General features: G+C 35.7%; 1 protein-coding gene across 1 annotated transcript in view; it reads left to right on the top strand.

Moving 5' to 3' along the window:
• The window catches only part of ABCA12 (ATP binding cassette subfamily A member 12), a 176,659-nt gene that overhangs the window by 132,762 nt on the left and 30,216 nt on the right, over positions 1 to 13,681 (top strand). The window contains exons 30-38 of the mRNA XM_008053854.1: positions 231 to 427; positions 1,280 to 1,440; positions 2,815 to 3,051; positions 3,854 to 4,004; positions 6,254 to 6,506; positions 7,488 to 7,574; positions 8,133 to 8,226; positions 11,242 to 11,369; positions 12,955 to 13,042. Of these exons, the coding sequence (XP_008052045.1) occupies positions 231 to 427; positions 1,280 to 1,440; positions 2,815 to 3,051; positions 3,854 to 4,004; positions 6,254 to 6,506; positions 7,488 to 7,574; positions 8,133 to 8,226; positions 11,242 to 11,369; positions 12,955 to 13,042 (1,396 nt within the window). The remainder of the gene's footprint in view (positions 1 to 230; positions 428 to 1,279; positions 1,441 to 2,814; positions 3,052 to 3,853; positions 4,005 to 6,253; positions 6,507 to 7,487; positions 7,575 to 8,132; positions 8,227 to 11,241; positions 11,370 to 12,954; positions 13,043 to 13,681) is intronic.

Below are 13,681 nucleotides of genomic sequence, written 5' to 3'. Positions count from 1 at the left end.
TATTCCCTTGTATTTTTCCTGAACACTAATTTTGTACCACCAAATACATGATAAATAATTGAGAACTATAAACCTCAATATAATAATACTAATCCTCAATAGTTTATCGTACCTTGCTGAGCACCTAATAGTTGCTTAATGAATTCCTCTAACTTAGAGTGCTTATTTTATTATTCCAGTATTCAAATATTTTATCCATGAAAAGTAACCATCATACATTACTTTTGAAGGACTTTAAAAGATACTGGATTGTACAGCCATCGTCATAAGAGAGTTGGAACGTTGTCAGGAGGGATGAAGAGGAAGTTGTCCATATCCATAGCTCTCATCGGTGGATCGAGGGTAGTAATTTTGGATGAACCATCCACTGGAGTTGACCCATGTTCTCGCCGAAGTATATGGGATGTTATATCCAAGAACAAAACTGGTACAAGTACTTTCCTGTGACTTCTCTACTCAACAGTCATACTTCTGCTGTTTCGGATACACGAAAGCAAGCTGAAACCTTTTCTGTTTACGATAGCCTTTTTACAATTTTTAATATTTATAGATACATTATAGTTGTACATATTTATAGGGTACAATATACTTTAAAGGTCTGAGATGGGCTCTTTCTTTTCCAAAGATTTCCCATCTCCCGGAGAACTTTCTAGGTCAATTAATTAATATCTATCTAGTGCCCACTGTGCTTTGAGCACTTAACTGGGCTTTTCGAGAGTGTGCAACTCCAACAGAAGGTCTAAAGTCTGCTTAGAGGAGCTGAGAATCTAATTAGAGATACTAAACATACACAAATGAAAATAAACTGAAAACAGATTAAATAAGTGCTAACAGGATGCAAAGCAAAGGAATAATCAGAGTGGAGTGGATTAATCAGGGAGGAATATTCAAAAAGTCTTTAAAATTATTGCTTTTTCACAGCGAAGAAAGAGGGGGAAAAAAGAAATAGAAAAAGAATGCAAAAATGATCCCACAGGGTCAAAATTCTGATAGATTAGGAAGACTTGTCAATGTCCATATGACAAATGACAGACATTTAGCCATTCTGCGTAATGGCTTACTTGCTGCCAATGTGGATGATAACATCCTCAAATGCTTCCTCAACCCTTTCTGGATTTTTCTTTGATCATTTTGGAAGTTCTTTCTGGTGAGTTTTTCAGTTAGCTCACGAAACGCGACTCCTCTGAGCTATCACAGGATTTGCTCTTGCTGGCTCTGTGTACCTTGGGAGCCGTGCCTTCATTTTTCATCTTCTGTTGTTTTTGTCTGTGTTTTCAAGCCAGAACAATCATTCTGTCGACGCACCACTTGGACGAGGCTGAAGTGCTGAGCGACCGCATTGCCTTCCTGGAGCAGGGTGGGCTCCGGTGCTGCGGGTCCCCGTTTTACCTCAAGGAAGCCTTTGGGGACGGGTATCACCTCACGCTCACCAAGAAGAAGGTTGGTAGGAAAGATAATATACCTCATCACGGGGTCGTAAATCACTTTTTATATGAAATGGAGGCAGAATCTCTCCAACTTTATGCATTGCTCGAATTGATGAATAAGCTAGCTTGATGGTTTTCAAACTTGAGTGAGCATCAGAATCCTTGAGGTCTTGGTTAAAATCCAGATTTCTGACTCCACCCCTAGAGAGTCTGATTCATTTGTTCTGGGCTGGGGGTTCAGAGTTCACTGCATTCCTCTTCAGTTCCCAGGTGATGCTGAGGTTGCAGGTCTGGGGACTGCACTCCGAGAACCAATGGACTGGGTAAAAAAACAATGCATTACTGACGGTGAACCATCCTTTTTAGCGCCCCTAACATTTTAGTCTAGAAGGCTAAAAATTCCATTTTCTACATTATCCAAAGTCAATGAAAATAATGTGAAATTATATATTCACTTTGTGATCAGTGCTCATCAAGTGGCAATGCAGAGACAGTCAGTAGTGCTTTTACATCTGGAAATCAAAATTGCTCATGAAGCAGCCCTGCACCATGGTATAGGGCCTGTGATTTAACCATACTGTGCAAGACGTATGTTATATGTTACGAGGCAGGTTGGAGCCCTACTGCTCATTTTATATCCAATCAGGCTGTGGTGACTTCCAGAATATAAAAAGTAGTTCATTGTTGTATTGATTTAACTCATTAGAAATCGCTGCATTTGGTGCACATCATACCTTACGATGCATCCAAATAGTGTCCCCGGCACTGGGGATACAGTAGTGAAAAGATGTTATGAGAATCCCTGGCCTCATGGAGTTTCTATTCTGACAGAGAGTGAGGAATTCAGATAATACAATCAACAAGTAAATTAGTATGTGAACGATTAGCAACTAGTAAATCATTTAGTATGTTTATTTCTATGTTGTGGATAGAAATGAAGTGGGTGATGAGAAAGAGAAAACGCTAAGTGGGGTGATTTTTAAATAGGGTAATAAGAGAAGAGGTGCTCTGAGAGAGTGACACTGCAGTCAAGAGTTGGAAGTGAGAGCTTGGGACATGTCACTATCTGGGGACAAAGAAGCAGCAATTACAAGGACCCTGGGAAGGGGGTATGCCTAAGTTTGAAGTCCTCTAACAAGAGAAAAGAGACTGTTGTTTCTGGAGTGGAGCTAGCAGAGGGAGGAGGCTGGAGAAGGGACAGAGAATGGGACTTGCAGAAGAATGGCTTGCAGACGACCGTAGGGGTTCCAAATTGGACAGGAGCAGCGAGTTATGATCTGACTCAGCTCCAGAGTAGCCTAACAGCACCCACCGCCCTCTGATTAGGGCTCCAGGACACTCTAGTGCAAAGAAACACAAGTATTTAACTTCTGGTTTTTGTTCCTAGAGTCCAAATATGAATGTAAATGCAATATGTGACACCATGGCTGTGACAGCAATGATCCAATCACACCTCCCCGGAGCCTACCTCAAGGAGGACATCGGAGGAGAGCTTGTGTATGTGCTTCCTCCGTTCAGCACCAAAGTGTCAGGAGCCTATCTGTCACTCCTACGAGCACTGGACAATGGCATGGGTCACCTCAACATTGGGTGCTATGGCATTTCAGATACCACTGTGGAAGAGGTACGTGTCAACATTTCTTTTTTTCCCCTTAAAGATGAGCTTGCTACTCCTTAGAATAAATATGCATAGTTTATATAGCAACTATATTATATATATATATTTCTAAAGATATGGGGTACGATTCAGGATTGGATCCACAAGTGGTCATTGTACAGGTAAAGTCTGAGCCTCCCTTTGGTCTCCGCTTTGTCTGTTTTGTTTTTTTTTAAGAGAAGAAACATTTAACAAAATCAGAAAAGCTTAAAATTATTTCAATACTATTCTTAGGTAAGATTGGCTTCTGAGAATAAAGCATTGCTCCAACTGGAGAATACGTATCTCTTACACACAAGAATATACACTATAAGTCAAATGGGAAATATTTGTTTCAACGAATGTGATAAAAATTCAGAATCAGAATTGAGCTTCTAAATCCATTCAAGTTGCTGTGAAGTCCATGTTTGTCCTTCTTTATGCCTGCATAATATTCCGTTGTGTATATGTACTACATTTTTTTCATACTCAGTGATCTGTCACAGAAACAAAGAACAGAGTACCATATGTTGTCACTCATAAGTGGGCCTTGAACAATTATCATAATACTATAAGGAAGGGATTGGCAGTTGAGGGAAACTGCCAAGGGAGGGAGGGGCACACCTTATCAACAAGGTTACCTGTGTAATGAACATTTGTATACCTAACCCGGAATTATACCCCACATCTTGAAAAATAAAGAAAGAAAGAAATAAGCAAAATTAAGCTTAAAAATTAGAAAAGACATAGACTTTTTATGTTAATAAAGTGATTTGGTTTTTCTTTCTAGGTCTTTCTGAACTTGACTAAAGAATCACAGAAAAATAGTGATATGAGTCTTGAGCATTTAACACAAAAGAAAATTGGGACTTCTGGTACCAATGGCATCTCAACTCCTGATGATTTATCTGTGAGCAGCAGCAATTTCACAGACAGAGACGGTATAAATCGAATATGGATAATTTTCTTAATTTCAATACATTATATAAATGAGAAAAGCACAGGACAGATTTTGATTTTTTTCAATTCAACTGTCAAGTTTCATTCTAAATTCAAAAAAGCTGAAAACAAAGCCTTCCCTTTTTAAATATACAAAATATCCATTAAACCAAATTGAGTTCTCTTTTTCAAAAGTCCTTTGAAGAATATGAAAAAATTCCCTTGATAAGGTGGTAATGAATATTCCTTCTACCCACTAGAAATCGTTTTTAAAGTGTGACTTGTACAGTTTCAGATTTATGCTTAGTAACCTAGCAATCTTCCTGTAATTGGTGCTGTCCAACAATAGACAAGGTTACTTTATAAGGTAGTTCAGTCTCTGTTATTAGACATGTTCAAATGGAGACAATAGACATCAAAAAAGATTTTTAAAAAATCATCACTCTTTTTATGATACTCCACTGGAAAACATGCTGAATATCCCCTCCACTTTGAATCGTTCAGGTACTGAGAAAATGCTTTTGGGGGAGGGTCTCTGAATTGGTTGAGTTGGACTTGATGGCTAAGAATCTGTACTAATAGATCCCCCCCTTGAGTCCTTCACACAGATATGTTTGAAAAATCATGTTTCTTGATACCATTTTAAGGGATTGGACTCTTTTGAAAATAACTTTTACAGTCTCTTGTTCTCTTTCTGACAGCTAATTTATACCTCTGGAAGCACTATTTACTTAAGGAAGCATATTGTAAAATGATATATAAATTATGGAGTAGTCATTTCAACAGTTTGCTTAAATTGGGAAAAAAGTCTCTAGGAACAGAACTTTTCATTAAACATTTGCCTGGCTCTAAAACTCAGAAAAGATCATCTCTGATGTTTGTATTTTTCTGGAATTTGAGGCTAATGTGTCCTCTGTCATATTTCTCATTTATCATCTTTTGGGAAATATGGAATTGAGGGCTTTGATTAGAAAGTGGTCATTTGCTTTAGAAACAAATGCTAAGTATTTGTCTCTGCATCTGTCTTATAATTTAAAACTATTCTTAAGTCAAAATGTTCCCCTCATTGACATTATCTTCTAGAAAGCACATTGGATACACCTGTAAGTCATCCACGTGTTATTTCTCAAGAAACAGAAAAGCATACTAATTAACTGAAAATATTCAGCTCTCTCTACAATTCCCTTTTTGCAGAGATAGGAGTTTGCATTTAAACTTGTTCACTCTGTTTAATTGGAATTCATTTTAAATTAAGAAGCTTTGTATTTTTTCCTTATCAGCTAAATGAAGATCATGATTTTTGTGCTGCATAATTGGTGATGGAAAGTTTAAAATACACAGAGTTGACGAATACTGTCATCACATATGAAGAAGTGCTTGGTGGCAGGCCTTCGGAGAGAATGCTATATTTGAGCCTATTTGTAGAGGGGCCTGCTGAAATGATTAGCTATTAAAGCTCTATTGAGGAAGCAATGGTTTATGGCCTCTATAGCAGCTCTGACTCTCAGAAGCCACAAAATTTTTTCAGTACCTAAGGAGCATTTTAAAGGGCGGGGGAAGGTACACATTTTTCCCAATGAGTTCTTTTTTTGTCATTCTGGTAGTAAAAATGAAGTTTTGAAAGGTCATATAATCATTCCACATTTCTAAAGAGAATGTAATGAATAAGTAAGTGGATGAACTAGAATTATACTCTGGAAGAGAAGATTTCCCTTTTCCCATACTTAGAGTGAATTAATTGAACCTCATATAATGACTTACAGTCACTAAGAAATACAATATGGATGTGGGTGTTTGAGTGTCCATGTATCTCATTTGAATTCAGCCTCTTGACAGAAATTATCTCTTGAGTATTAGTAACTAGTAATATGCACTCAGTCTGCCCTGAGACTTATTGAGAATTTGGAGTTTGAGGACAATATCCTTCTTTGAAATTTTAGATATCTAACTTTGCCTTGTAAAATTGCTATGTATATAACTAATAATATTTTGTGTCTAGTGAATTAGAACTTTCAGATGCTTTTATACTCAGTTCTACATGAGATGGATCCTGAGGTTCTCAATTTTCCCAATGAAAGATTCGGGGCTAAGGCTGATAAATGAATTGCTGAACCTCTAATTCAAGCTATTAAAATACAGGCTTTTCCCACTGCACTATATTATGCTATCCATTCATAGTTTTTTGAGTTAGTTTATTGCTTGACTTATCAAGATTTCCTAGAACCACATTAAGTCCCCTTTTCTTAATCAGACAAAATCCTGACAAGAGGGGAAAGACTGGATGGTTTTGGACTATTACTGAAGAAGATAATGGCCATACTCATCAAGAGGTTTCACCACACTCGCAGGAACTGGAAAGGTCTCATTGCTCAGGTTATCCTTCCTATCGTCTTTGTAACCACGGCCATGGGCCTTGGCACACTGAGAAATTCCAGCAACAGCTACCCGGAGATCCTGATCTCTCCCTCTCTTTATGGTACCTCTGAACAGACAGCCTTCTATGCGTAAGTTTATTTCCATGAACTAAACGAGTATTTCTAAAATGCTTTCAGGCTGTACCTGACTGAATGCCATGGAATGTTGAAGAATAAGCAACTTAAGAGCCACAGTGCCTGATTCTGCTAAAGGAATGGGTAGCTTGGTTTATTGCAGTGTGTTACTTCTATTGCCAACAGAGTTTTTTCAGAGTTTTTGCATTCTTCTAAAAATAAAGTGATAGTGGATATTTATTTTTAATGACTAGACTTTCATCAAGAAAGCCAGGTTAGGTATGGCTTCCCCACTTGTTGTGATATACATCAACTTTTCATTGGTTTCGCAAATATTGTACAACCATGTTAGAGTCGTGTATAATACGATGTTTTATATCTACTGGGAAATCACTGATGGATGTGACATTGAGGAGAGTAGCAAGACAGTCAAATGGAGACGTGAATATTTTTTCCTGTGATCCTAAGTCTTTCTTAGATTTCCTAGATTAAGAAAATAGTCCTATACTGGATTTTTAAAAACATGGTACATATACACAGTGGAATATTACACAGCCACAAAGAAGTACAAAGTATGGACTTCGCAGCAACTTGGATGGATTTAGAGTCTATCATACTCCGTGATCTATCACAGAAACAATGAACAGAGTGCCACATGTGCTCACTCATAAGCAGACCCTGAACGTTTGTCATAATACTATAAGAAAGGGATTGGCAGTAGCGGGATACTGCCAGGGTCGGAGAGGATGGGGGACGCAAAGTCAATAAGGGTACCTGATCTCAAACCAGGCAAAGTGGGGACCAAAGGGAGGCCCAAACTTTACCTGTACAATGACCACTTGTATACCTATTCCTGAATTGTATTCCACATCTTTAAAACAAAATTTTAAAAAAGAAAATAGTCCTATAGACAGCACATTGCATTTCTTCAAGTATGAATATAATATGAGACTAGTAGAAAAATCATGAATTTGTTTCTCTCCTTCAATATTGCAGGAATTATCACCCAAGTACAAAAGCACTGGAGTCAGCAATGTGGGATTTCCCCGGCATTGACAACATGTGTCTGAATACCAGTGATCTGTAAGTGGTTCTTGCTCCTTTATTTTTGTTGTTTTCAACATTCCAGTGTGTGTGCGTGTGCGTGTGCATGTGTGCGTGTGGGTGCGTGTGTTCTGTTATTGCCTGGAAGATGGCAGTACCTTGTTGCTTCTTCAAATTCCAAGAGCATACATAACACATGCACACCTGACCTTGATGTATTATTATGCTAAAGCATCCCCTTCCTGTCAGAAGAGAGGATGTAAATAACAAAGAGAATAAAAGAGACAAAAAGTGCATGCTGATACAGTAAAACAATTCAATAAACTTAAATTGTATGAGTATCTTCAAGTATTAATATTAAGCAAGTATTAATATTAATCAAGTATTAATAAATGTTCTCCTTCAATCTCCAAATGCCAGATCACTTGAAAATGATAGTGCAATGTTCGTTCAAGTTATAAAAAAAATCAGTAAATTTGTATCTACGACTACACACCTGAATTTAATACCAAGTTCTTATTTATATGCATATATGTAAACATGAGAACACATACAACACACACACACACCTCATGTTAATATCATTTTTATTTGCAGACGATGTCTAAAAGAAGGCAGTCTGAAAAAATGGAATACCAGTGGAGAACCTATCACTAATTTTGGTGTTTGCTCCTGCTCAGAAAATATCCAGGTGAGGTGGAATTCAGCTTCAGTAAAATAGGAAAAGAAGAGAATAAATACAGAAACCTGAAAGATCTATCCAGGTTACCAAAGAGTCAATATAATTCATTTTATGGAAGCTAGTAGCTCAAAGATATAGATCTGGGCAGCGCAAAACATACTGACTTTGAATTGTTTCAGATCCATCTCAGGTCAAATTTCCAAAAGTAGGTAATTCTATGATGGTCTTCGTGGAAACCAACTGAAAGTACATTTCTGGTCTTAATTCAGTGCTAATTAGAAAGCTCTGTGTTTCACGTGAAAAAATGCCACCATAACTGTCACATTTAAAAATACAGTGAGACTGCCACAGTAGCGGTCAGCTGAGAAGTCAATAATGTGTAAGTCTAGAACAGAACTCCGTATGTCTCTAAATGACACCTCCAGGCTGCAGGAAAAAAATCATTTTCTGAAAGAAATAGAAAAACTTATTCATCACTTACTCTATTGTCTATAGATACGAACCTTAGCTTTCAAAGCCTATCAATTCTCCAAATCATTTACTTGTTTATTTATTTATTAAAAAGCCAACAGCACCCACTATGCCCAGGCGGTCTCCCATCCAAATATGAAGCAGGCCCGTCCCTGTTTAGCTTCTGAGATCAGACAAGATTGGGCGCTTTCAGGGTGATTTGGCAGAAGACTCTCCAAACTTTTAAGAAGGAAAGCGGTCACTCATTTCTAAGAGTTACTTACTTCCTCATAGGGGAAAAATCTAACAGTATTTTCTTCAAAGTGACATATGGTTGTACCCTGAACTGTCTTGGTACAATATTTTATAATGAAAATATTTTCAGTGATTGTAACTCATTTTGGTATTCTCATGCAAGACAGTTTCTAACAATAAGAGATGAGACCCAACAAGAATATTTTGGAATCCTTGTGTATTTAACAATTAGTATACCCAGCATTCAGAGTTTTTTAATCCCTCATTCAATCTAAATAATTTCTGAAATTCTTCATATATTTTCTTTAGTTCACAGTAAAAACTAAGTTAATACTTAAAATTTGTATCTAGATCATTTTTATTCATCTAAAAAGAGTAGATTTAAAATTTGTTCAACCTATTTTGTCATTTAATTAACATATCTAGACATATTTCATAACAGTGAGGTCACCGCATAACTGATGCATTGTACATCAGACATACACTATGGCTAAAGTCTTAAGTTTTTTGAGAGAAAAAAATGATATTGCATATACATCAAAAGATTAAGCGAGTAAAAAGGAAATTCGCAGAGTAGAGGGTGATATTCACAATATATAACAAAGGACACATATCTAGAATATATATCAAAAACTCCTGCAAAACAATGAGAAAAAGATAGATAACCCAGTAGAAAAATTAGCAATGTACATAAAGAGACACTTCAAAAACAGCCTACCCAAGTGATCAATAAAAATTTAAAAGGATAGTCATAAGGGATACAGAGTTAAAGCCACAAAGCAAGACCCTGCTTCATACTCAACAGAATGACTAAAACAAAGAAGAAAACTTTCAAGTGTTGACAAAGATGTGTAACGGGCAGACCTTTCATGCTTAGCTGATGGGAGTTTAACTTGTTGCGAATAGTTTTTAAGACTTCATGGCAATATATATTCATGCTAAAAGTATGTATACCTGTGAGACCTGCAATTTCACTCCTATTGTATACCCATCAGAAATGTGAATAACGCCACCAACAGTAGAATGGGTAAGTCAAATAAAATATATTTCCACAATGGAATACTATATAAACAAACTGAGGATGGTTGATCTATAACTATACACATTATATGGAAGCTTCTCACAAATGTAATGGGTGAAAAGAGGCAGACACAAGATAGTACATATTATATTTTTCCATTTATGTAAAATATAAGAACAGGCAAAGCTGTGTTTGTTACTCTGAGGGTGGTAACGTTTTGAAAGGAATGTGATGAGATGGCCTCTGGGTATTGACACCGTTCTGTTTCTTGACGTGGTTGTTGATTGCACAAGTGTGCTCAGTTTGTCAAATTCATCAAGCAATATACTTAAAATACATGTGCCTTTCTCCATGTATAATATAATTTAATAATAAAGCTGCACTGTATACAAGGGTACCCTCCTTTAATTACTTGTGAAACCAGTGCCGTTCTGGAATGTGATCTTCAAATTGGTACAATTTGATGTAAGCTAAAAATCCAGCATTGACTTTTTTTGAGTAACCTGTAACTTTATGTTCTTGGAACACACATGTGGTGTTATGGAAAAGTGCTAGACTTTTCCCAAACTAAACTTCATGGCAACGAAGAGTGAAAAGCTACACTGAGAAGTTAAGTTGTCAGAAAGCGCAGGAAGCTATGAGCATAAAAATTGGTGGTTAAAACTAAGCTCTAAATAAAGTACATGGTAATGTACGATGTTAACAATGGGGTAAAGTGGTCAGGGATATACAGGAACTCTCTACTATCTTTGTGACTTTTCTGGAAAGCTAAAATTATTCCAAACTTGAAGTTTGTACATCTATAGCTAAGCTGTGACTCCTAGGTTAGGTACTTAAAGTTAGGTACCTAGTTGTGAACTTTTCATCTACTTCTGTCAAGTCCCTGAGAAGTCTTATCTTTTCCATTTAGAAGCAAACATTCTTTTTTCCCTTCCCTGACAATTATTGAGGGAGTTTTGAGCCATCTTAATGTTTAATGTTATTGTTCAAACATATTAAGATTGTCAGCACAGTAAAAAGAAATATCACACATTTGTTAGCTTGTGCTCTTTTTAGGTTTTAAGTGATTCCTAAACAAATGTATATGCGCCATATAAATAATAACTATTTGTTCTAATTTCTTAGCACAGCCAAGATGACTTCTTTTTCAAAGCACTTTAGAGTCAAAGGACTGTCTTATCACACTCTACCAGTTGCCGTAACAGACAAATCATGAGACTGAAGCTCCTTGACGTTGTCTATTTAACTTGTACAGCACTGGTCAGAAAAAAACTTAATTTTTTAACTTTATTTTCCAGGAATGTCCTAAATTTAACTATTCCCCACCTCACAGAAGAACTTACTCTTCCCAAGTAATTTATAACCTGACTGGGCACCGCATGGAAAATTATCTGATATCAACTGCAAATGAGTTTGTCCAAAAAAGGTAAAATACTCTGTGTATAACATATTTAATTACTTTCTAATTTTAATAGCAACTGCCTTCTAAACTTGACAAAATAGGTGCAAATGTCTATTGATTACATGTTTACAGGGTTAAATTCTTGGTTTTATTAAATAGCCTTTTATCCTGACTCTAAGTTAAGATTTATTTGAGCAAACTGAAAAGCATTGGCTATTTTGAGCCTTAAAAAAATGTATTGTTAAATTAGAATATAATTTTTTCTTGAAGCAAAAGAGAAGTTATTATGGGATTATACCAATTTAGAGAGTTTTAAGGCATGACTTTTGGTGACAACGGGCCTTAGTTCCAATATGAATCTCTCAAAACTTAGAGTATGATATCTGCATATGGAGAAAATGTGTCCATATGTAGCTATAAGCATAAAAATAAGTGGTTAAAATTAAGCTCTAAACAAATGGATATGGCAATGTAAGATGGTAACAATGGAATAAAGTGACTAGGGGTATACAGAAACTCTCTGGTGGCTTGTACCTAAGTTATCTAAGCATTTACCATGGTTGTAAAGTAGGCAGTCTTTCACTCACTACTATTTCCCCTTGCATCCATCTCTTCCCTTTATTTCCCAATATATATACACCATTAACATTCATTGTAAAATCACTAGAAACTACAGATAAGCAAATAGAAGAAAGATAATATTATTTCTTCACCCAGATATAAACACAATTGATATTTTGGCGTATATCCTTCCAGGAATTTTCCTGTCACCGGCATACTTATAAATATTTTCAACAAAATGGGTTTTGTTGTAAACAACTGCCTTAAAACCTGTTATTCTGTGTCTATTTCCTCTGGGAGTCAGATGGACACAAAGACATAAATGGATGTAAAATGTGAAAACAAACAAAAAGTAAACAAAATTAAATTTTTAAAAAAGTGAACAATATACGGTGATGCTATTTGCATGTCAAAAAATATAGTTCTATATCACTACATTTAGGAGTCACAAGAATTTGAACATTTAAATTAACTATTCTTAAAGTTATGACTTGGATTTTAAAAATCAACTCTTCATTTTTAGGAGACCATAAACTGACAAGTAGTTAAATATGCCCATCTTGCCTTCAAACATTCAGGAAGAGAAAAAAATATATAGTACTAGAGGATAAACTAAGGGAAAACAGGATGGGGTATAGAAGAAATTGAGTAATTTGAAAGACAGTATGACCTGATATTATCACTTCAGTATTAATTACCCAAAAGGAATATTTAAGTACCAAAATATTTAAATTTTTTAAGATAGTTCATGGGTCAGTTAAAATGGAGGAATTAATTAGATTATATGTCACTCATTTTCAGAATGATTGCTACACATAATCAATTATGTAGAGGGATTTATTATCTCTAGTTATAATGTACACTTGTGACTAAAATACGATAAAGAGAATAAATAAAAATATAAAATATTTTCCAGGCAGTATTTATTTTGTACTAGAAATGTGTTATTAATGGAAAGAAGCAAATTGAACTCCTGGTTAAGCATTTCTGATATTCCTAGGAAAGTTTTCTCCATTAAAACAAATATAAATTTTGTTACTCTCTGTAGATATGGAGGTTGGAGTTTTGGGCTACCTTTGACTAAAGACCTTCGTTTTGATGTAACAGCAGTTCCTACCAATAGAACACTTGCCAAGGTAAATTATGATCTTTCTTTTGTGATGCCATACTAATGAGAAGATGGAATCAGCGTGTTTAAACATTTTCAGGAGGTAAAGACAAAACATAGGTATAATCAATTTGGCATTATGCAGACCTCATAGCACAGTGGTTCCAATCCTGTGTATATGCCCTAGGGAAACATGTAGACACAGGGCCAGGACACATGTACAAAAGTGCACATAACACTAGTTCTCATAAAGTAACCAAAAATACAATTCAAAATGTTCATATGCAATAAAATAACGAAATAAATTGTTTCATATTCATTCAGTAGAACTTTCAGCAATGGAAATGAAAGAACTCAGCTCCATATAACAGGCAAATTAAATTCCTCATCATTATTAATAAGCAAAGAAACATCAAAAAAAGGAATGCATACATAATGATTACATTTACTATAAATTTTGAGAATAGGCAAAACTCAACGACATTGTTTAGTGAAAAGGAAGAGTATTGTGATTTACAGGGTCAGGGAGAAGGTGTTCTGGGTGCTGACAATCTTTATTTCTCAAGCTGTGTGAGCCTTTAATGGATGTACTTCCTTTATAATTTTTTGTAGCACTATATATTTGTAGTGTTGAATTTTCTTTATGTATATATCATAACTTTTTAGA

This window comes from Carlito syrichta, unplaced genomic scaffold (assembly GCF_000164805.1).
Source record: "Carlito syrichta isolate Samal-C Ts95f unplaced genomic scaffold, Tarsius_syrichta-2.0.1 Scaffold10796, whole genome shotgun sequence".
NCBI lineage: Eukaryota > Metazoa > Chordata > Mammalia > Primates > Tarsiidae > Carlito > Carlito syrichta.
This window is presented reverse-complemented; position numbering and strand designations above follow the sequence as displayed.